General features: G+C 39.3%; 1 protein-coding gene across 1 annotated transcript in view; it reads right to left on the bottom strand.

The window, feature by feature from the left end:
- thsd7aa (thrombospondin, type I, domain containing 7Aa) overlaps positions 1-23,131 on the bottom strand; it is a 167,689-nt gene extending 144,558 nt beyond the window's left edge. Inside the window, exon 1 of the mRNA XM_084919656.1 lies at positions 22,648-23,131. Within this exon, the coding sequence (XP_084775782.1) occupies positions 22,648-22,801 (154 nt within the window). The 5' untranslated portion in view covers positions 22,802-23,131. The remainder of the gene's footprint in view (positions 1-22,647) is intronic.
- Between the last annotated feature and the right edge of the window lie 2,188 nt (positions 23,132-25,319).

The raw sequence follows: 25,319 nt of genomic DNA, 5'->3' as shown, positions 1-25,319 counted from the left end.
GGCTCCCATGGTACTCGGGAAGCTGAAGAAGAGAGGAGTGTACGAGGGGGTGAGTATGTTTGGGGAAGATCAGATAAATATGGAGGAGCGAGGTTATGAAACACTTTGAAAGCAAGAAGCAGGATCTTGAAACTGACACTGAGGTGAAGTGGAAGCCAGTGGAGCTGTTTAAGAACACGTGTTATATGTTCTAATTTTATACGAGCAGCTGTATTTTGAACTAACTGCAGTTTATGGAGAGATGTGAGATGATATGAATGGTTGAGCTTAGCCCATGGTAAACAGTGATAGATGAAGTTATAAATGTTTTTTCATTCCTGTGGATACCTACATGTTGTTTTGAGAGTATCAAGCACACAAGGTTCTCTTTATTGCATTTACTTTGAACCTTGTGTAGCTGGGTAGTTATTGACAGTGTGCATTCCTTTATATTTAAATCAGTTTAGTTCACTAAGTGCAAATACACACACACACACACACTCATATATACACATGTACATTAGCTAATAATAGTTCTAGGTAACATGTTGGAAATATGTATAGCAACCTCACCCAGGGACTCCCAAAGAACTGGTGTAAAAAGCCAAGGATGGAGAAGTGCTCATTATAATCCATACTGATCGTGCTACTCCCAGATAAGCTCACTGCAGTGTAATCACCAGTGATTAGAATCTGTACAGTTTACAAGATAAATAAATATTTGGAGAAATAGTCATGTCACTAAAATCAGGCTAAGTCAAGTCACACCAAGAATGTGTTGCTCTCTGTTTTGTTACCCTTTTATTTATTTATTTATTTACAATGTTACCATATGTGAACCTCGCGTCTTAACAAAGAGGAAATGATTCTACTTGCTCCAGCTGTATAACTGAACTGTTTTGTCTAAACAGCTCGAGGAAAACCAATTAAAACATTTACAGCATTGTCTCCATAGTGAAAACTGCAGTGCAATGTTATAAATACACGGATCATAAAATCTTCTTATTTTGAGGCCTGTGTGTGACTCACACTGAACACATATATTTAAAATAATTATTATTATTTACAAAAACACATTGTTGGGACAGCATAAAACTTTTAGCGTTTCACTTTCTAACTACCACATGATCTTGTTTCCCTGCAATGAGCCGCTCCCATCTGACAATGACACCTGAAGTGCGTTACTTATGTCCAGTCTACTCTGTAATTTGGTTATGGTCGCTGGCAGAAAATCCCAGTTCACAAAGACAGGATGTTGGAAATGGAAGCAAGGTATTCTGGGCTTTTTTTTTTTGGCAATTTCTGGATATTCTGCTTGATCTTGATCCAAACACCAGCAGAGTTGGTGTCTGAAACACACGTTAAAGACTACCATCATTTTCCATCTCCAGCTGTTGCCTTTCTTGGAGCATGGTCAGGTTGTTCACTTTTCAAGTTCGGGGGTCTTCTGTGGTTGGAAAGTACCACTCAGACTCTTAAAAGTAGAGACAAGTGATAATGCACAAGCCCGGATCATTTTGACAGGCACAGTTTCTTCCCAAACTCCTGCTAATATTTGAAACATGCCAAATATCTCTTCACTCAGTGTCCCCATAACTCTAGTTTGGCTTTCAATCCAGTTACTTTATCTGCCAACTTGAAGACAGTTGTCATTTTCTTCTGAAGTGGTACATTGTGTTCAATAAGCAGACTCAATATGTTGCACAAGTAAGTGAGTTTTGTGACCCATTTCGAGTCACTGAAATATGCAAATATGCTGTCATAAGTCAACACTCCTGGCCGATAACCTGCCTTTAGATAGCCATCTTACTTCTGCATGTCAGAGAAGGCAGTTTTGCTCTGCGTCCATCTCCTCACAAAATTGCATGAGCACATGCAAGTTTAGATCATTTCTCTGCAAACCCAAATAACAGAAATCTGTCCAATCAGCTCCCTTCGAGCATATGCAGACACAAAAGACCAATTCTGTTTTCCTGATATGTAATGATTTGGAGACTGTGGTGTTACTTGCAGTGACAGTGCACATATCTTTTCTTCGTGCACATCCTGTTACGGCACAGAAACAAGCAGTATTGCCTTGTTGTCAGTATCATTATCTACCTGAATTGTGTACAACGATGACTTGTTAATCCTCTGTGTCCTCTAGATCCTCTATTAGTGTCAGTGTTAGTTAAAATAGGAAACTGTGCTAACTTTTTAACTGTAACATCAGTTACAGTTCACAGCAAATGTCCTTAGCAGCGAGCAGGATCGGTTCCTCACTGGTACTAAAAGGTTTCTTCACCTTAGTCATGAAGTTAGCCACTAGGTATGATGCTCATTTTCTTGATGTGGTGGCTGTAACTAATTCCTTTTCACATTTTCTCACATTTTCTCTTTTCAGAAAACTCCAAAGACTTGTCTTTTAATCCAGGGTGCTTGGTCTCCATGTGCCGAAGCAGTTTTGGAGGCATCACAGGCCAATTTACTAGCCTGTTGGCACATATTATGCATTGCGCGCTTGGTGTGTGACAATCACATGCAGTGATAAACCCATGCATAAAGTATCTTGATGCATGTGACTTCTATAGTCACTGAAGAAGTCACTTGGATGAGTGATGAAACATTTCTCCTACTGAAATTGCTACGTCCAGATGAACAGAATCCACTTTTTTGGCACAATTCAAGTAGGACTCTTCTTCTTCAAAGCTGTAGGCTCTAGTTCTGTCTTCTCATTGGGCCTTTTGCCCTTTCCAAAGAAGCTCTCCAAAGATCTTTGTTTTTTTACTCATTTTTGGAAGCTTGTGGGGATCATTTTTAAAATACCATATCATGTGACTAAGATAAGTGTTTTTTCAAAATAAAAAAATAAAAAAGTGTGGTATTGATTATCACACTCTGCTAATCAAAAAAAACATTTTTACATAGTATTACTTATACCACTATTACTACTTTTACTGCACCATCACCACTGGAATGGACCATTATATGACATGAACAAAGACAAACTTTGATTTGTGTTTTTAGGGCAGTAGGTAGAGTGGGCGCCCCATGACCGGAAGGTCAGGGTTCGAATCGACTGAACGGTTCCCCTGAGGTACCACTGAGCAAGGTACCGTCCCTAGAAACTGCTCCCCAGTGCGCCTGCTTAGTGGCTGCCCGCTGCTTCACTGAGTGAATGGGTCAAATGCAGAGAGAGTAATTTCCCCACGGGGATCAATAAAATATACATTATTATTATTAACAAGTAATGTAAGGGATTACTATTGCAAAAAAGTAATTAGATTACTGTTACTTTTCCATAAGCATGCTGCGTTACTGCATTACTAAACTGTGATTTTGTGAGAGTGTCTCATGACAATGATGTAAGCACACGCAACGTCCGTGGCAGCAACGTCCGTGGCAGCAACAGACGTGTGCAGGTCAACAATGGATAATGTGGAGTGTGGCAGAGAGTAGGACCATGCAGTGTTTAAAGCATAGACGTACTTATATTACTTTAGGTTTTAATCCATAAAAAGTGACAAAAACATTAGCGTCTGCTGTACACTCTGCGTGGGAAGAAAACTTGCATATAATTGTTGCAAACAATTTAATTTTTGCTTGATGCAATGTGCATAAAGTTGAAAGATTAAAACTAATCAAGCACGTTTTAAAAAGAGACTTTTTCATTTGATTCAATTTTATATGATGGATTATGCAGAAAAAACAGAATTGGGCTGAAAGGTCTGTTGCTTTATTACGTATTCAGGTTGTTTATCATGTTTTAGTAACTAAGTTACTAAGTAATAAAGTAACTAATTACTTTTGAAAATAAGTCATCAGTAAAGCATCACGATTACATTCTTGGAGAAGTAATCAGTAATTAGTAAAAAATGACTTTTTTCAAGTAACTTGACCAACATTGTTGAGGCCGCTGAATTACATGATTAAACAAAGGTTTTCTCCAGTCTGCTGCCGTCCTGTAACACATGCAACACATCCTCATGCTATGATGACAGGATAGGCCAGTTTCCAAAGACTCCTCAAAACATGATGAACATGAATGATGCATCATCTCATATCGTCCCCTTACAATGATCTGAATGAAAACACAGCATTTACAATGTTTAGATGGGTGATAAACACATATCCAAACATTAGCAAAGACCATGCACATTTTCCATGTCAAAGGCACAACCAGAGAGCAGCCCGAGCATATGATACAACACTGTTGTATCTATAGCTTTGTCTAAATACATTAAATAGGGAAACAATTTTGTCTGTTCATGTATGAATGAATTTATCACAAAAGAAATAATTTGTGATTTTTTTATGTATGAAATAGTTAAACACATTTCTTGATTTGCTTGTTTTTTACGTAACATAAGCACTTTATTTTAAAGCTGAAGTGCAGCTTTTATTTTTCGCTGAATAGAATAGAATAGAATAAACCTTTATTATCCCATGGATGAGAAACTTCGGTGTTACGGAGCTCTTACAGCAAGGGAAAATAAAATATGAAAGGAAGACAGATGGATGTTGGATGTAAGCTTAGAAAACATCCTCTCCTCCCCAACCTGCCCAACTGTCAGCGGAAAGTCCAGGACAGAAATCATTCATGTAGTGGATCAATAAGTAGAGACTTCAGGGAGGTTTAAAGTTTAAAATAAATGGTGTAAAATAACCACAAAGACTGCCTCAGAACCACCATTTTAATTATTTTAATAAATTTTTGTTATTTGTTAACACCAATGTTTAAAAAATACTACAACAACTTGCTCCATAGCTCAGCCTTTGATACGCCATTTATTTCATACAACTACCCCATTGTGGAAGCAGCAATAAAGAACAATAGTTAATTGGCTAATATTGCTTTTCATGCCTGAGTAGCTTGGATATTAACTTGGCTGGAGGAAACCCAGCATTCTGTAGTCACACAGTAGGCTCTCCCTGTGGTTAGTACCCTGAGACTGCACATTTATTTCATCACCACAAGCCCCATCTCGATTTTCAGCACTGAATTTAATTATACCGGTGGCTTGAAATTACCCACAATGCCCATAAGTGCTCCCAATGGAGTCTGGGGGTGGAAACATGGGACATTCTACGCAGGACAGAGGAAAACACAATATGCATAGGATATGTAGGATGGACAAATGCTGCTTATGATGCGACAGACTGTACAGAAAAGGTCTGAGAAATGAAGCCAATGTGAACATAGCTTAAAAACTTAAGCACGTAATTTACTGGGTTGTTTTTATTTCCATCTCTTATCTCATCATTTAACAGCGTGTGTGTGAAATTTTAAGATTTATGGACTGTCATCGTTTCTACATTTATCCTTTTCTATTCCTAACAAATGGGAGGGGCGCCATGTGAAGCAGGTCTGCCAATTTCTGCTGTGGAGAATCAGCCTTAATGATACAGCCTCAGAGGAACGTTCAGATGTGTTAAAACATGACGACGCAGAGCTTCAGACATTATATTTTGAAAAACGAGTCAAATTTATTTGGTTCAGTTTTTCTCATTGTCTAAGAATTTGTTTTAACATTAAACTGTTATGCAGCAGTATTCACTTAGAGAAGGGGTAGCTTTGCAACATGTTAAACTAAATCAGTGTGTTTATATCTATATGAGGTACTGTAGTGCTGTGAAAAGGTATTTTCTCCTTCCTGATTTCTTAGTTTTATTTGCAAATTTGTCACAATTCCAATTTTTAATCTTAGACAATGACAACACGAGTAAATGCAAAATGTAATTATTTCATTGATTGAAAGTGAAAAAGTTTTAAAAAGCTATCCAAACCTACCTGGCCCTATGTGAAAAAGTAATTGCCCCCCTTGTTAAATCATGAATTAACTGTGATTTTCTGGAACGTTGAGTTTCATTTCTATAGCCACACCCAGACCTGACGACTGCCAGTCCTCTTCATTCAACATATGCTGTGATCTAAAGGAACTCAATCATCATTTCTAAAATTCAGGACTCCAGCTAACATACTGAGAGACGTTTTTTACAAACGGAGAAAAACCCGAATAATGGAGCGCCTGCCAAGGATTAGCTGGCCTACCAGAATTTTTCATGTTACTCATCGATGACTCATCACAGAAGTACCCAGAACAACATTTAACAAATTCAGTTAAGGTCAACGTTCATGATTCTTCAATAAGAAAGCGACTGAGCAATCATGGCAATAACATTGATGTTTTCAATTTTTCACATTGTGTCCATGTCTGACATTTAGGGAATTTGTGAAGTTATCAGTAAAAGTAAAACAAAAGGAACCAGATCAGGAACAGCTGTGGGTAATATCTGTGCAATAATAACTGCATCAGTGCAGTTCTGTTTGTCCATGAACATTAACAACAGCTGCTATTCAGTGAATGTCCTGTAAGGACATCTTCAGAGCTGCTGCTGTTTGTTTCCATTGTACTGGACCTCTGGGAGAAACACTCCGTCTGAACAGGGGATTAAAGCAGCTCGTACAAGTTCCTTTAGCACCTCCCTTTTTGCTGTTTGTTGTACTGTGTAATAGCTCATTGCAAGTAGCAACAAGGTCGAATGGCTGTTAGGTTTTAATAATCATGATGAGTTCACAATGGAAAACTTTCTGCTCTCTCAGCAGCATGATTCTCTAAAACCTGTCTTTATACTGAAATATTCTGCAGCACATGATGGACATTACGATTGGAAATGCAGAAAGAAGTGTGCCCACTGTGTAGCACCAAAAAAGGGGGTTGGGTTTGTACAGATCATGGCAAGGTTTGAAACCCCCAGGCCTGGATGTAACCTCAGCATAACAAGAAATGCAACTCCCCACTCTACCTCCACCCAAGAAAGAGCCAAAAAGATCTGGGCTATGCCAAAATAACAAACACAAGATCTCTAAAGGTCCCTAATCTGCCCTGCACAAAATACACATCAAACAAAACACAGTTTTCTAACCCTGTCACTCCTACAAGGCTGCTGCAGTGAAAGAATACGAGCTCTCTAATTTACAAAAATATTTACAAAGATCTTGACCAGATCTCATAATCACAGACACACACAAATTTACTCACACTACTCACTAATAAACTTAGCCTTTTAACCAACTCTGGTGGTTAAAAGGCTGCTGTCCATCCAATTATTCAAATGGGAGCAGGAATCAATTCAAGCCAAGCACTCTGCATGGGTGTGTCTTGATAGAGACAGGTGTCTGCTAACCCCAGGCAGGGAAGAAAAAGAAAAGGCCACACCCACAACATCTGGTGGGAGGAGTCAAACACACACACACACACACACAAACATGATCTTGGCTCATAACCAAGAAACTTTCATCCCTGCATTAGGAAGGTTTTTTTTCAATTATCAATTATATGTGTTCTAATATACACAGTTAACATTATTTTAGTGCTTTGGTGCCGAAACTTAACGAAACAGCAATTTCAAAAAATACAACTTTACAACCAGTTTAAAAAAAGCTCCCGCGTGGACACCACATACCAGCATGCTGTATAACTCTTAATAATGCTATAATGCTTAATACTATATTAAGATTAGAGTCTTTCCTAAACATTTATTGTAAAAGCACAGTGATAAAGGGTAGCTCAGGGTTGTTCTTTTAGAACAAAGCACAGTTAAAGTTAAAGTTCAGTCTTCATTAAGATCCCATGAGGCAGTTTGTTTGTAGGGAATCAAAACAGCTTCCCAAAGATTTAACTTGGATCACAGTAAATCTGATGGAAATTTTAATGAAACCTTTGGTGTTACTTTGTGCCTTCACACGTTTGTGTTCAGTAGAATTTGTCAACTTATGTGTTCCCAGTTTCAGTCTCTTGTGTGCCCCCTGTAGCTACTGACTTTTAAAATCCATCTTAAAATCTTTCAGTAATCATCTAAGTACTCTCATGTGACACTGTTGCTAATTCAGCTGCTTTGGCTCCCCATCAAGTCCATTTTAAGATTCTGGTTCTGACCTTTAGAGCTCTTCATGGACAAGCACCAGCCTACACGATTGAACTTTTACAGTCCTATGTCCCTAGCAGTCCCTGAGGTCATGTGATCAGGGCCTTCTTGTTATTCGGCATACAAGCCTGAGAAAAAAATCATAGATAATAAGTAGGTGGAGCAGCCTGTGACACTTATGTTTCCACTTTCCGCTCCCGCAGAGTGTTAAACAATTTTTTCAGACAGTATGTAGAGCCAGACTGAATCACGGAGACAACAATGTGAACATGTGTGTGTGTCTCAGCATGACAGCGCAGCATGCAGACCAGATTATTTTGTGGAATAAATATACTAGCTATTATCCAGACACATAAACACACACAGAATGCAGTCGAGTCAATAGGCTGGGGGTTCCTAGCAGACCTGCAGACACAATGCTCTTCCTAGTTCAAGAACAAATAACCTGACACAAGGCAGGAATGTGACAGCATGAAGATTATAAGGATGGAATAACAGCTGCTTAAAGGAACTGTGGCAGTAACACATCTTAGAAGCAGAACCTTTTAAGAGCTTCAAGGTTTTGTGACCGTAAGGTTGGGGATCACCATGTATGAGTCAACATGAGAATAAGTGGTGTGTGCTTTGTTAATGTGCAAACATGTGTACAAGTGTCTTTGTTTAATCATTTATATTGTTCTTCATTTAAAAAAGCTTTAGGTTCTTACTTTTTGCACAGTTGTGATAAGCAAGAACCTCATTTTAAGATTTGTAAAATTTCTTTTCTGTCTTCTCTCTAAGGATGCTGAGAAGTTATAGAAGTCTTACATCCTTGCACATCACTAAGAGCAGTAACTGTAATTTATGTCCATATAATACTTGTAAAACATCTTGGGGCTTAAAAGATTTACATGTAATACTTCAATTTTCAGTTAGTTTCAGCGAGTTGATTCCAGCAGGCACAATTGTTTCACAGTTAATGATAATGTGCTGAGGGCAGTTAATCATGGGAAACTGAAAACAATGACTCCTGAAAAAAAAAAACAAGAAAAAAACAAGATATTAAACAAATAAATAAAATTGGCAAATAAAATCAATTTATAGACAGAAAAATTAAAAACATCAACGATCAGACAGACCACAGCCAGGTTAAAGAAACTGAAAAGAAAAAAAAAGATATTCTACTTGAAGAGGTGGAAAAGAAGCATCTATTTTTAAAGAGGCGTTCCTATGAAATGGGCCCAGAATAAACAAAACATCTACCAAGATGAATAAAGAAAAAGCAGGAGAGAAACACAGCACAGAAAATTAAAGACCCACACTCAAATAAACAGAAAAAAGACATTTCATCATTACTATAACCACCTCTATACACAACCACCAGCGGAGAAAGATAATACAATGAATGGCTTTTTAGAGCAACTGGCTCTGCCATCAGTGGAACTTCCTAAGATGAAATACATCAGAAATTACAGAGGATTATTTTATGAAGAATTCATATCAGTACTTCACGCCACTTTCAATTGGACTCAAAAAAATAAGATGCCACCATCATGGTAAGAAGCGATAATCACAGGAATACCAAAACCAAAAAAGGAAGATTGGCTTGTAGTTTGTGCAATCTCCATGTTAAATATAGACTATAAAATATATACGTCGATCATTTCTGAAAAAAATGAACACATTGGTATCAGAAATAGATGAAGACCAGACAGGCTATATAAAAGGCCACCAAGCTCATGGTGACATTAGGAGAACTGTGCCAATGAGAAAACCTGAGCATTGATGCATTTGATTGGGTAACTTGTCAATTTCAAACCATTGAAAAAATTTGGATTCATTGCAAAAATAAAGATATTAAGGGAAAGTTATGACTCCTGTACATATCCTATACAGTCCAGAGACTACTACAGGAAGGAAATCCAGGTGGACCCCACAGGACGACAAAGAGCTTGATATTCAGGAATGCACATTTGATTTTGGCCAGCATGGAGACATGCGCGCCCCTGAAGGTGCACAGTTGTGACTTGAAGAGACGCAGCTTTGTCCGAAATGCTTTCATGCACACATACGGTTTTGGCTGCTCTTTGGAAAAAAATAGTTTGCTGGGTTAGCAGGCTGTGATTTGCATAATGGCAAATCAAACAAACACTTTTCCTGGGTTTCCATGAAAAGATATTCATTTTCCGCCTATTCTAAAATTTTCTGCGATCCTGCGATCACTTGCAATCTTGCATCGCTTTGGTTCTGTTATTTCTGGTGGGCATGAGCCAGTGTTTTCTTTCATTGCTTGCTTGACAGCTAAGAAGTACAATACAGTTAAGCACAAATGTTGTGTGTGAACTATAGTCTGTTATATTTTTAGAACAGGCCAATTAAAAACGGTTGGCGGGCTGCAGTTGGCTTGCGAGCCGTAGTTTGGACAACCCTGAATTAGAGAATAAAACCTGGGATAAAATATGTGCATAGCACGTCATACAACCACCAGTTGGAGGAGTTTACCTGGAAAAACGTGGTGCGATACCTGATCACATAAAGATTTAAAAGCAAACAGATAAAGAAACACAAATGCTGGAGAGAGAGTGGGCTCCATAACGCTGGCCACACACGTGTTCTGGAAATAACAAAGACTAAATGTGTTCTGGGGAACAATTAGTGAACTGATGCATCAGATATTTGGGGATACAATTCCAATTACGATTTTCTTCTTTAACAGACAGAAAAGAGGACAAAATATACATATGAGTTTGGCTGATGAATGGATTACAGTGTACGGAGTAACTAACTGATTTTATCATGGGTGTCTTTAGAAAGACTGGATGATGAGACCACAGGGTTCATCAAATTCACAATCAGCAACATCAAAATCTAAAAATCATCTGTGTGGGTCATAAAGTCAGCAAATTTATTTAAAGGATGCTCTTATAATTCTTATGCTTTTTAACCATCAATTCTAAATGAAAATAGTAAATGCTGAAAATGTTGAGCCATGTAAGACTTGTTAGGCTTCCCAGCAGTAGACGTGGCTCCTTCTGGTGACTGTGAACATACCCTAAATCTAATCAGTGGTCGTGGTCAAATCTTTCTTTAAACAAAGAATGGATGGATTCACTGCAGTAGACATACAGGACCTGCTGAAGCCAAAACTCAGTTCCTGTTTACAAACAGCATTGACAGAAAAAAACACTGAAGTACTGAAACAAACAAATACTTGTATAGAAATACTAGTTAGATATTTTTTAGCTAATGAAATTGCAATATTGGGTTGGGAAGATACACAAAAACACAAAACTGCCTGTCTCATAGAGCTTCTCTGACACAAAGCACTGAAGGCAAACTTGCACATCCTAGAGATTAGCAATGTGTTCCTGCTCGCAGCTAAACCTGTTACCTCCTGGTAGGCAATGGGAGCATGCCAGCAGATTGGCCTAAGAAGCGTAAAGAGCTTTTCATCACCTGGCATCTTCTAAAGGCCCAGCTCTATTAGTATTCACCTTCAACTGACACTCTGCTGACACAAGATCTAAAAACTTTCTGAGCTTCCTGCTTGGACGTAGCACCGACCGTGCTCGGTCCAAAGTTATTCAAATGATATAGAAACACCATATGTAGTCTTAGACATACTGAGATTCATATGATTTGTGGATGATACCAATATCTTTTTTACAAATGACTCTCATGCTCAGTGTCTTGGTGATGTCACTGGGACCCAGGCATACCCAATAAATAAGTTCCAAATAAGATACAAACACAAGCAGAGACCACCAAGTGACCTCTTGTTACTTTATTTTTTTAGAAACACTAAAAGCTAGAGACACGCACTCTCTTGTTCCATTGGGAGATTTTTTTTCACTTATTCCAACCAAAACTATCTTGTATTAAATGAAAAAATCTGCCAATGGAACAAGTGAAAATGATCAGTCTAAAAACAAGTTCCTATATCTTACTGAAATGTTACTCTGTAGCTGATTGTGTCTTATTGTAAGTGCGATGAGATTATTTTGACAAATAACACAAATATACTTGGTTCAAGATTGCACGGTTTTGAGTTTTTGCAGTGTTCAGCTGCCACTAACCAGGTAGAGGTTTTCTCAAGAAGCTGGGACGCCACACTCGGTGACTTTAGGGAGGAAGCATAGCCTGACAAACAAGCATGTGGTAAATCATCTAATGGATTATCCCAACTGGGTAACACACTAGTTTTTTTTTCTGAGCTGTGATAACATACACAGCTGCATGGCATCATTCCTTCCTCCTGAGCTTCATAGACTGTGTTGGGTATGTATTACAGATTACTTGCTACTTTTGCATCACTTAATAAATGACCTGAAACACAGTCAAACAACAACTAGTGAACACAAAGCCGACAACACAAAGCAAGGCTGAAAGCAAGCCCAGAAACGTTTACATATACAATAGAAACACGTGTAGACACAATTCTGCAAAGAAGAGTTGATAAAATTGCTACACAGTGATGTGAAAGACTCACTGCCAGGTATTGGAGACAGTTGACTGTAGTTGTGCTGAAACAAATCAGTTATTAAGTGTAGAAGGCAATTATAATTTTTAAATAGGGCCAGGCAGGTTTGGGTAGGTGGCTGTGACAAATATGCAAAAACCTAATAAATCACTTTTTCACAGCACTGTACAAATGGAGGATGCAACGCTACAAGCCTGACTGCTTTTCACTGAGTTTGCTACATGTTCAAGACCAAACTGTGGCTGCTGGGGTCTTTATACACTCAGTTTGAACAACACTCTGGGTTCGCGGGCAGCTTTGTGTTAGCATATTCTCTGTAGAGATGCTTGTTTGTGTCCTGGTGGCAGTTGCCTGGTTTATTGTTCATATCTCCTCTCCTGAAAAGCCGTGGACTACGCCACCATTTTTCTCCTCTAGCACATGAATGAAATCAGCTGATTGTAGCACACTTGAGAAAGCATGTTTATGTGTTTTGTTCCTTTTCAATTCACCCAGCGTGCAGCTAATGGAACAACCTTTGTTATGCAAGTAACAACAAAACTGTAACTGTATTGTAATTATAGTACTACATTGCGTTCAACACTCCTAATAAATAATTGGCAAATTTTCTGGGAACAAACTGATTATATTGGGAGAGATGGCATTCATGTTACTGTTAACTCAAGTTTGTCTTGAGTTATTAAACCATTTTTGATCAGTGTAGCGTACAGCAGCCTAAGCCTTTTGCACCAGAACTAAGGAAGGCTTCACCTAACACACCCCTGATTATAAGCTTAGTCAGAGACCAAGGAGGACAGAACGGCTCTATTCTATTAAACAATAAAACTTATGAAGAATGTAAGAACTGATGTGAAAGCCTTCCTCTTTACTTTTACATTGTCACTGAAAAATACAGAATATTTATCTGACTCTGAGTTCACTTCAGATTAAGTTGATATATTGGGTGATTTTTAAGGATGTTCTCACATCTGCAGTTTTTAGTCCGTTTAAATTGAACTCTGGTTCATTTTCCTCCTTGTTGCAGGTACGAACAGGGTAAACGCACTGGGGTGTGACCCCGAGACCCTTTGGAGGACATGGTTGAGGTACGGTTCAAAATGAACTCCAGACTGGTTTGTTTATGGTGTGAACATGATCCGACTGTGATCCCACCAACTACCAGGTGTGCGTTACAAGTTTGAGCTACAAATTTCCTTCCACAACATCTGCTGTATTCTCAATGCAGCAAGGTACTATAGATGTGCAAAGGTCTGTACAGGCTGGCAGCTGGCTGTGAAGTGAACATAAATGACCTTCGTCCTGTATTTACTTTAGTTGCTCTCACCCCAGATACATCTGGGCAATGAGCATTTTTTGCATTTGTTGAAATGTAAAAGTAAAGCCTCAGTATTTCAGTCTTGGTCTTGTCCTGACATAAAACAAAAACTTGACAATTAATAATATTTCCTGAAAATCGTCCGGTTCAGATTACAGTCGTGGAATACACAGCCTTGGGAAAAACTATTGCAGTAAATCTATAAATGCAAAAGTCTTTTCAAAAGTGCTGTAACTAAGCTTGGATGATTCCACTACGTTTTTCTTCAGTCATCTACTCGCACAGAGTGCATTATCATAACTTGAGCTGTATGACTATGGCTACTGTAGCTCCTCTGAAAAAGAAAGCAACAAATCAAAGAGTAACTTTCTGGTATTACTCACAAACACATGTCTTAAAGCAGATAACACATTTGCTGGAGAGGAAATGTTTCCATATTTAGAAACCCTTTGTCTTTCCTGGAAGAAAAAGGTCTTTAAAGCTGGAACATTTTCCTATTTGTTAAAGAAAGAGGAAAGCAGGAATGCCCTCAGGTTTCTTTTCAGCACTGCACAAAGGCATAAACTACAAAGTTGTGTTGTGTGGTCCTGTTCCTGATTTCCTATTTTCTTGTATGTTTGTCACACTTACATGATTCACATCAACAAACAAATGTTAATATTAAACAACGATAACATGAGAAAACACAACATGCAGTTTCTAAATGAAAGTGTTTATTATTAAGGGGAAACACTGGAGCCGCTCTTCTTTGCAGAATTGCTATAATTTAGACACACTGGAGGGTTTTTGAGCATGAACCACCTTTTCAAGGTGATGCTACAGCATCCCATATTCAGACTAGGCCACTCCAATCTTCATTCTGTTTTTCTTAAGCCATTCAGAGGTAGACTGCTGTGTTTTGGATCATCATCCAGCTTCATAACCCAAGTGTGCTTCAGCTTGAGGTCATGTAGTGATGGACCAACATCCTTCAGAACTCATGGTTCCATTTACCACAGCAAGTCCTCTAAGGTCCTGTGACAGCAAAATAGCCCCAGGCCATCACACCACCGTTATGTACCATTGGTATGATGTTCGTTTTCTGAAATGCTGTGTTCGTTTTATGCCAGAAGTAACAGGACTCACGCTTTGCAAAAAGTTCAGCTTTGGTCTACAGAATATTTTCCCAAAAGTCTTGGGGATCATCAAGATGTTTTTGGAAATCTGAGACAAGCTTTTGTGTTCTTTTTGGTCTGCAGTGGTTTCCTCCTTCTTTAATGTTATTCTGGGTTATTTTGTGACCTCCTGAGTCTTCGATGTGCTCGTGGAGCTCTGGTGAAGCTTCCTAGGAGTGACCAACCTACCAAAATTACTCCAAGTTTTCTCCATCTGTGTATAATGGCTCTCACTGTGGTTCACTGGAGTCCCAAAGCCTTAGAATGGCTTTGACACCCTTTCCAATGACTTTGTTTTCAGCTGTTTCTTCAGGTCGTGGCATGAGGTGTTGCTTTTTGAGATCTGCTCCCCTTTGTCAGACAGGTGCTATTTAAGTGATTTCCTGATTTCCAGTAATCAGGCCTGAGTGTGATTAGTGAAACTGAAGTCAGTTTTTCGAAAACTGTGGTTAATCACAGTTAATTCATGATTTAACAGGAGGAGCAATGACTTTTCCACACGACCAGGTAGGTTTGCATTGCATTTCTCCCTTAATGGATTTAAAAACTCTGTCTTTGTCTAACATTAAAAAAAATGTGATGATCTGAAACATGTGTGACAAATATGCAAAACACTAGGAAACCAGGGGTCCGTTCTTCGTACCTCGCTAAGTAAGTTAGCTGGATTTGATTGTTGACGATTTCGCGTGATCTTGGATCGTTCGGTTCTCCGAAGCTCATCCGGGACTTGCTGTCATAGCAACAGATCCGTAAGCGTAAACCTGCTTGGGAGCAGGCTTACTTTATGTAAACAGGATTAGATCGCGGCCACTCAGGTATGTCCGCTTCATTTATACAAAAGCAACAGCGATATTTTTCCACTGTTTTCCCATAAATAAATATTATCAATGTAACTAAAGATAATGCAGTATTTGATTCTTTTATTGATTTCATACAGATACATACAGGTCATTTCCTAAAAAAAGGGAAATGTACTATTAATCATTCTATTTCATGTATTTGATTATTTCAGATGTAATTCATATTTTAGAGTAGTAATAGTAAATTACTTCGTGTAATCAAGATGAGAGACCACGGCTATAAAAGCGAAGGTGGATTTGGGAAGCCTGTCGCAGCCATGTCCTGTCCGTTTGTGCGCGAGCAACCCATTGCGGAAGGTGCAAGATTGATGAGGAGAGTTTTCAGAATTCAGCGTATATTGCGGGATAGACAGGATCCTTTAGCTCAGCGCGACAGTGTGCTCATAGAGAGATATCGATTTTCCCGTGAGGGTATTATTTACTTAACCAACTTGTTGACGAGGGGGTGCAGGACCACCACCTGTCTTTTTTTGCTCTGCCCTTTTCTTGGTTGCTGTTATAAACAAACAGATTATTTCAGGGTCTCTTTTCAAGAGACTAAAAGCAATATAAGTGATAAATATTACCATTCTGTAGAATATTCTTATATTTCACTTTTACTTGTTCCCATGTTCTAGTTGGTCCTGTTGTGGCTCTAATGTGAAAGAGGATATAATGTAATATAATATAATATGATATAATATAATATAATAAATTTACCCTACCACCTACTGGTGTTGGCCAGAGGGGCCGATGGCGCGTTATGGCAGCCTCGCTTCTGTCAGTCTGCCCCAGAGCAGCTGTGGCTACGACCGTAGCTGCCTCCACCAGTGTGTGAATGTGACAGTGAATGAATAGTGGAATTGTAAAGCGCTTTGGGTGCCTTGAAAAGCGCTATATAAATCCAATCCATTATTATTATTATTATTATTATTAAATTACTTATGAGTTTAATTTGTCAGCAACTTTCTGCCAGCCCTCTCTCCTTGCTTTTGCAGCCTTTGCAGTGTTCCCTTGCGTTTTAATTCAACTCTGAAACTCCTGAAATCCCTCAATCAAGAGTTCTTGCTCTGCTGCCGAAAAATACTGAGCGCGCTCCTTCGACATTTTTGCCGACCAATCAAAGGGTTGCCGATCAATGTTTCTACTATCGATGCGTAGCCCCTTTTAAGCCACCCAGTGATCTCACATTACTTCATCCAGCTGTACTAATCGTCAACAACAAGTGTGTTCGGAGAACCGGAATAGCGAGCTCAAAGTTGGCGCGATGATTTGATCTTGGATGTGTCATTTGATCTTGGATGCAGTAAGCGAGGTACGAAGAACGGACCCCATGCAGGAAGAGCGCAAACTGTTTTTCAAACTACTGTAAATTATGTCCAATTATAGGATGCCTAAGTGACAGGTAGGAGAAAGAGGATAAAGTGCTCCTGGATTGTTCTGTGAGAAACTGTCTGCTTCGCGATGTGACAGTGAAGATCAGACAGATGGAGATCAACATCTGAAGGAACAGGACAGCTACACAACCAGTCTGTACTGGGACACAGTGTTGGTGGAGGAGTATATATACCTGAGCATCCACACTGAAATCAGACTGAGCTGGAAGACCAATACAGAGACTGTATATAACAGAGGGATAAATAGGCTATATTTCCTCAGGAAACTGAAATCTTTTTAATCTTTTTAAACAATAATATTAATGATGATGATGCCAGTACTGGTACCCTGACATTCAAAATATTTTTTGTACGTCTTCCTTAATTATGATTAATTATGTCATCTTTTAACTGCTTCATGAAACTGGCCAGTCTAAATAGCTGAATGAAGCACTTGACCCAGAGAAACACTTGATCTGTAGAAGCAGCTTCAGCTTCAACTCCTGCCTCATTTTTAATATTTATACTCTCAAGACCCCTCTCAGCTTGTAGGTTAAAGGTCACCTTGAGATAGGGTGAGGGCTGAGGTTGGGGGATTGATTTTGTGGGGGTGAAGAAGAACAATAAGCAAGCCATGTGACTCGAGGTGAAGCCTCTTCTCTCTTTTGTGTGCCACATAGAGATGAGCATCTGCAGCAGAGAGCCTGAACAGAGCTGCATGCGAACGATGCCACAACACAGTGTTATTCTCTCTGTGTGATCTATGCAGCATTAAATAACCTTCATTCATTGCTTCTTTCTGAAGCTTAGTGAGTCTGGACAAGATGTCCTGTCCCATCAAATTCCATCATTCATTGCTCTGATTTGTGCAGCTCTACAGAAACCTTTGTTGTTCCACAGTGGACCAAGCAGCACACAACTGCATCACTTACACTGGCAGTTGTGTTTATGCCTCAAAGGTTGCTTTAAACAGATGAGTAAGTGCAGCGTAGACATATAAAGCACCAGTAACTGGTTTTCAGGACTGCCAGGAGCTGCTGCAGTGTCTGAAAATTTATCAAAATGATTAAACATAGATGCTGTGTACAGACCACTATGTTTGTTTTTGTATTTGTAAGACTTAACTATGTGAAAGGCCGTACTTAAATGTGTTGTTTTAGGTTTCTTATTGTTTTCCAAAGGTAACAGAAAGGTTTAGCGATATGATTATATAATTGCCCCCCAAAATAGAAAATAATGTAACAACTTCAAAACAGTGTCAGATGTTTTTCTTGTTCAAAATTACAAAAGATGACACTCAGTGGTCATGAATGAAAGTCTTTAGCTGTGTGACTGACTGGAAAGGAAACAGCGAGATAACATTTAGAGAGGAAGACCAGCTGATCCCAAACCTTCTGTCTGTGGCTTCTATACTCCAGACACGCCCAGACACAAATCTAGTCATCTGCCAAAAGACACCACACTGTGCCAAATTACACATTGTCACCAAATTCCATACATATGGGTGTAATGTGGAGGCTGATGACTCATCTGTTGGTTTCATGGTCCATTTTTGGTCTGGTTAAAAATGGCCTGCAGGGAATGATTTAACAGATTCTTTATTAATATTTCCATGTTCACTTCTGAACATATTGCTGCAGTCACCAGAGAACCCATGTCTTTCACGTTAGTACTGTCGCAAATTTCAGCCACCCATCTGCACCATGGGCAAAAATAGTGGGCTGCATCTCTTCATTTTTCAGTTCAGACTCAAGGCAGGCTGCATGGTTAGGTGAAGTCTGTCAAAAACAAGCTCTTCTAATAAATGTTAGCTTGTAAAAAAAACTCATGCATTAGACGTGTATGTTACTTAATTACTCCAAGGAGAAAGCAATATAAAATAATATATAATAGTACCCATCCATTGTAAAATAATATCCATGCTGTAGACTGTAACCTCCTCCTCTGGCACACATTGAAATCAGCTGATTGTAGCAGAAGAGGGATCGATTCCTTTCCCTATAACTAAGGTTATTATCGTTAGCGAAAACTAGAAGTGAAAAAACATTTTCGTTAACGGAAATAAAAATAAAAACGAGACTTTGCAAAAAAAAAAAAAGGAAAACTAACTAAAACTGTAATGAGTGTTCACAAAACTGACTAAAATTAACTGAATTTATAGCGAAAATGTGTTTAGTTTTCAATAGTCTCGGGGGAAAATGAAGAGTAGTTTCCATGTTTTTTTCTTGCTGTGTCTCATGTTTGTGTGTCATTGTGCCAGCAGGTGGCAGCACGTTAGTCGAGTCGTCTGTGTCGCTGCTCCGCCCCACGCAGAATCACGTCAGGAGCAAAAGTCGGGAGAAATCGCCAGAGTCCAATTTCGTAATACTCTGAATATGATTGTGTTTTAGATAAAGCAAGTGTCTTGTAGTGGAAAGAGACAAATTATGCGGGACACTTCTAAAGGGAAAAAAGTCCCACAAACCTTAAAGTGCACTTGAAAAGCTCGCACAAGAAGGCTAACCTAGCTTAGCTTGAGCAGGTAAGGGAGCACGCCCAAGCCTCATCCCCAGAAACAGAAGCTAACCCCGGGCAGCGTGAAGCATCCCGAGACAACTCCACAAAAACCATCAATGCAGTGCTTCCAACAGCGAGCCGATGGCTGCTGGTTGGTCCGTTCACAGGAACATCACAAGCGAGAGGAAGCGTTGGTGAATATGTTTATTGAGACTGGGATATCTACACAACTGTGTGACTCAATTGCCTTCAAAAAGTTTAGCAAGTCACCCGGAGCTGCAAGAGTTAATAGTCTCATTGGGGCCAAGATATATCTTTTATAGTTGCCTGCTATCAATAGTTGTTCATCTGCCCTCATTTATTTATTTATTCCCATAGGTGGGGATGTGAGTTGTCTGTCTCTGCATGTTAGCCCTGCGACAGACTGGCGACCTGTCCAGGGTGCAGGGTATGGTAGCTGGAAGAGCAACATACCCAAGGATAAGCAGAAGAGCATGACTGATATGATGAAACTGGGATTTTGTTACACTTCATTGTTGCAAACACGACTAAAACTATAACTGAAACTAAGGATTTAAAAAAATAAAAACTAAACTAAACTAGCAAACAAAAGGTAAAAACTAATTAAAACTGATACAAAATTGAAAATCTGAAGTCAAAACTAAATAAAAATAAAAACTAATGAAAATTGCAAAACTATTAAAACCCTGCCTATAAGTGACCAGGTTTGTTCATACAGAATTTGACACTCAAAATAACTCTTTTCCTGAGATCTCAGCAGGCGGCTTTATTCATTGTGGGAAAGGATCAGGACTGCCAAGAGTACTCATGAACACTTCCAGCATCCCTACATGGACAGTTTTGATACTTCCTAATCTGACAACATGGAATAAATGTAAAAATAATAAAATTATGAAGTGAGAATTTATTAATATCATACAAAAACCCGATTAGGCAGTAACACCCCAGCATGCACAAAAACATTGACTGTTTTTTTCTACACTGCTGCCATTGTTCTGTCAGGGTGACAAGAGCTGCACCCAAGTGCCAAGCACAGACACACTTAGGCCAAGAAGAGAGACGCCACACAAACATGTCTATACCGTATCTAGGTTAACTTTGTCTGGCCAATCTGCTCTGGTTTCTCTGCCCTTAATCTCATCCGCTGCTTTAACACAGTGGGAGGTACAGCACATAATACAAAAGGATTTCCATTCCTTTGCACATGGTGTGAACAATGAAGCTTGTAAACAACAGCTATGACAGGAATAAATAAATGATCTTTGATGAGAACGTATAGTGAGTGTGACCTATTTGTGTGTTATCTTGTTGTGTTTTTATACTGGAGTAAACCGCTGCCCGAAGATTGGAGGGGAAAGGAAACAAAGTCTCAGTTTGAAGGAAATAATTTTTTAAAGTGCACACAGTCACGTCTAGTGTTATCTTGTGAAGTCAGACCTGATTAAAATTATTTTATATCCTATACTGTGTTAAAAAACTGATAATGTTCACAACAAAATCAGCATTCTAAATTATTATAAATAGAGGCCAGTCTGAGAGCAAAATTACCTGAGCAGGTCAGGAGCAACAAAAGAAGCTTTTCCATTAAAGAGACGACGATTTCGATGCATAAATCCAACTAATCAGAAAGTAAAATGAGGGTAATCGTTAAATTAAAGTAGTCCGAGTGTGAAATAGCATAAAACCAGCTCTAAAAGAAAAACCATTAAGCAATACTGGTGTCTCACTTCTACTAAGGAGGAAACTCAGCAAACAAAAGAAAAAGTCAAGTAAACAAAACAGGTGAAAGCACATGTACCATCAACCTGCTACCATCATTTTCTACATAAAAATGAAAAGAAACTTTACAGCAATAGATGTTACACAGATGCTGGTATAAAGAAAAAAGGAATAATTTATTGTGAATGTTTTTCCTGGTGTCCCGAATACACATCTGGGAATCTTAACCAATTAGGAGACGCAAACATTGCAGAACATTTTTTAAAAGATTTTTTCGGAAATATTTTTGTTTCAACCCCACGGATGATTATTACGCTGCTGCACATGCTATTCTTCATAAACAAATGATTGCAGATCATATTTTAGACTTCATCAAAAGCCATAGTTGATCACATGCAGGCTGAGCTTTACTGCCAGGGTTATGTTCATTGATCAGTCCCTGGTGGTACAGCGGTTGCAGAATCCCAGTGAAACCAGGACATTGATCCAGAGAAAGAGAGATTAGACAGTAGAGAAAGAGAACATTCATCTCCAGCTGCCCCTAAAGGGCACCTTTGTCTCAATGGGTCAACACAGTTCCACCCCCAATTTCTGCTTTCATCACTCCTCCTCTATCCTCCTCCCCTCTTTCTCCCTTGTGTCCTTCTGGCCATGTGCTGCTCTCACAGAGTGAATGAACCTTGGATGGTGAGAGGCACCACCCTAAACAGCAGCAGTGAGGATCCTTGTATTGTGCTTAGACTGTAAAGCTGCTGTACTCACAAGTCATCAGCAGATACCAAAAACACCTGCATCAATAGTCAATTACTATTTGTGTTTGTGTCGCTTCCTTTGCAGCTAGCTTCCATTTTCCCCACTCAGAAACATAGTGACATATGCAGCTTTGATACACACACAATTTCTTATCAATTGCACACATCTCAAAATGTGATAAATGAGTCCAATAGCAGCATAAGGCAATCAAAGTGTTCCAGCTGTCTCTGTCTGGGGGAGTGCTCTGCCAAAAAGACTGGAGCACAATGCACATCTCCACCCCCCAAACGGGGGCAAAACCCCCATTCACTTCAGGGACTGCAGCAAATATGTTATCAAACTCTAGTGTAGCAAGATGGCTCCAGTGCATTAACCACAAAAAGACCATGAGAAAATAAACTTTTGGTTTTAAAAAAAATATTAATTTATGAGATATATTGATCCAATCATAAAAAGTGAAAGAAACAAAAAAAAGCATCTTCACCCTTTTCATTCCCCTTATGTATTGTGTTATGTACACAAACATTTGCATATGAATATTTCATCGAGAGTGTAAGGTTAGAACATCCATCCAGTCACTCAGTGTCTCAGGGACCAGGACTGAACGAGCAGAGAGGATGGACCGTACCTGTTTGCCAGATGTACATGGGTCTAGTTTCCACTGCAGTTTGTGCATCCAGTTCCCACATGGATAAAAACAGCAGCGCTAACGTCCAGAGAGAGAGGAGTGGGGCTCCTTTCAAGACCTCTTGGATCCTGATACCTCTGCCGGCCGTCCCCATGGCCACCGCACGGCAAATACTGCTGTTCCCAATGCAATCGAGAGGAAAATGTGAGCCTGGCCACAAGGTAGAGAGCGGCACTCAAGTGAATTTTCTGCTTTGTCCACGCCACCGCATCCAAGAAGTAATCCTGAGCAAGCGAGGGTGAGGTTTCCTCACGCTCTCCTCTCCCTCTGTGTTTCTCTTATTCCCCTGGCTACTTAATGAGTGCGAATGAGCTCTTGCAGTAATAAAACAGGGAACAATAGATCCCTAAGCCCAGCCTGCTCCTGCTGCTGTATGCCGGGTAATGTAGCGCCTCCCTTTCTCTCAGCTCTTTCTCTGCCTGTCTCATTCTCTCTTACACACACAAGCAGTTTATGCACACATTTACACACACATCCTGTCCACCCGCCCTGCTCACTCATCACTCATGCTGTTTTACAAAGACCTGAGAGAAGTTCTAGGTAGCTGAATCAAGAATGTGGAGATGTGTTTGTTGGTGAAATAAACAAGTAAGCAGCAGCAGTTTTCCTATTAAAGCATTATTATTGTATTTTAACTTTTTATTACAATAAAAATGACCATCGATGGACGGATGTGTCAAAAGAAGAGTATGTAAATGGTAAATGGTAAATGGCCTGTATTTGTATAGCGCTTTTACTAGTCCCGCCTAGGGACCCCAAAGCGCTTTACACACCCAGTCATCCACACATTCACACACACATTCACACCTTGGTGGAGGCAAGCTGCCCTGGGGCAGACTGACAGGTATGTAGATAATATTGTTATATACACCAGTCAGCCAAAATATTCAAACCACCTGTCCAGTTTTGGTCAAATTCCCCACTAACTGGCAAACCAGCTCATAACTCTTGAAGCATTGCAGATTTCTGGGTGGGCTTGTTCTGGCACATCTAGTGGATTGGGATCTGGGAAAATCTGAATGGCAAGTTAGTGTCTTGAGCAATTCCAGTGCTGTGGTGCAGGATAGGGATATATAAGCTCCAGGATGGCTGACCGTCACAATCATCAGAGTACTTTTTATGACTTCTATTCAGCTTTGATAACTGACAAGCAGCTTCTGCAGTGATATGGATTTTGTTTGCACAGTTGCTCTGCTCTGTTTGGAGGATCAACGTTTCCATGGTATGTGTTGGACGTTCTTCACCAGAAACCAAAAGTATCAAGACTGAGGTCATTTCAGACTGAAACTCGAGGTGTAATATCGACTGATGGTTAGTATTTAATCTGTTTCTTTTGTTGAGTTGATACTAAAAACTAAAAAGAATGAGGAACAATCTGTAATTTCATCCCTGATTGTCTACTTTTTGATTAAATAAAGCAAATATTAATAATGAACATCTTGCACCAGCTTATTTTACAGTTAAATAGCTGTTGAAAGAAAGGTTAAGGACACATACGCACATTTTAAAAAACTAAACTAAAGGAAAAAAGGGCCCACCCTGCTGTAGGCCCATCACCAACAGAACTTTAGAGATTGGGGACAGTGTTTGCTGGGCAGGAGCCAAGGCACACACCAAGGAGGACCGATCATATTTGCTTAATCCAGCATGAAAAATAAATGGCATGTTTAAAGGATTCCACATGCTTCATTTTGTAACATATATGTATAAGTATATGAATTTAAAATTTCACAGCAATCATTATATATGTGCAATCTGGACTATAATGTGTTTTTATGCAAATTAGAGATGGCTGAGCAGGAAACGTTCTAAGAAACGTCTGATTTAGCTGAAAAGACTCTGCTGTGAGCTGCTGTACGCACAATGACACAACTACAAAGAATGTTTTAGCATTGTTTGTTTCCAGGACTGAAGAAGTAATTTGTACAGATGATTGATTACCTGCCTTCTATGATCATTTAAGTTAAGAAGCTCAGCAAACTGTTTCTAGTTTTCACAGTGCCTGCTTAATAACAGTTTACAAGTTCATATTGATGAAAAACAGCACTTTGTTTTTCTGTTGTAAAAATCTGATCTGAGCCTGAAGTTTACTGAATTTGCATAAATAAGGGAGGTGAAGGACAGTTCCTTGAACAATTAGCATTTTCCTTTTGGGAATTCCCAAAACAACATTAACAATGTTAATTTGGGACTTAACATTCCCAAAAGGGAATGTTAATTTTTGCCTGTTTCATTAGCACATGTCTGATCCAACAGTTATATACAAAGATGCTACAGGAAGATTATTCAGAAATATTCAGTGCCCTCACTGGACCTGTGGTGCTGACAGGTTTCTCCTACCAAGGAGAAAGCAGATGCTATGAAGCACACTACAGTATAAATTTCCTTTCATTTAGATTTACCGTAGTATAGATTGATTTTTTGTCTTAGAAGTGGATCAACACTTTGTTCCACCAACTCAACAAACCTCCTCCAGGCTGAACCATAAGTGGGATTTGGTCTTCAAGCCTAATGTCATAAAAGAGGCTAAGTGGCTTACTTCAACACCATAGTTGCATCATTTGATGTAGCAGAAAATCCAGGAGTCCCGGCTGTCTGTGTCGACAGCAGAG

This window comes from Perissodus microlepis, chromosome 22 (genome assembly GCF_051167445.1).
Source record: "Perissodus microlepis isolate ML-2025 ecotype Zambia chromosome 22, ASM5116744v1, whole genome shotgun sequence".
NCBI classification, from domain to species: domain Eukaryota; kingdom Metazoa; phylum Chordata; class Actinopteri; order Cichliformes; family Cichlidae; genus Perissodus; species Perissodus microlepis.
Note: the sequence above shows the minus strand (reverse complement) of the source record. Positions and strands in the feature narration are given on the sequence as shown.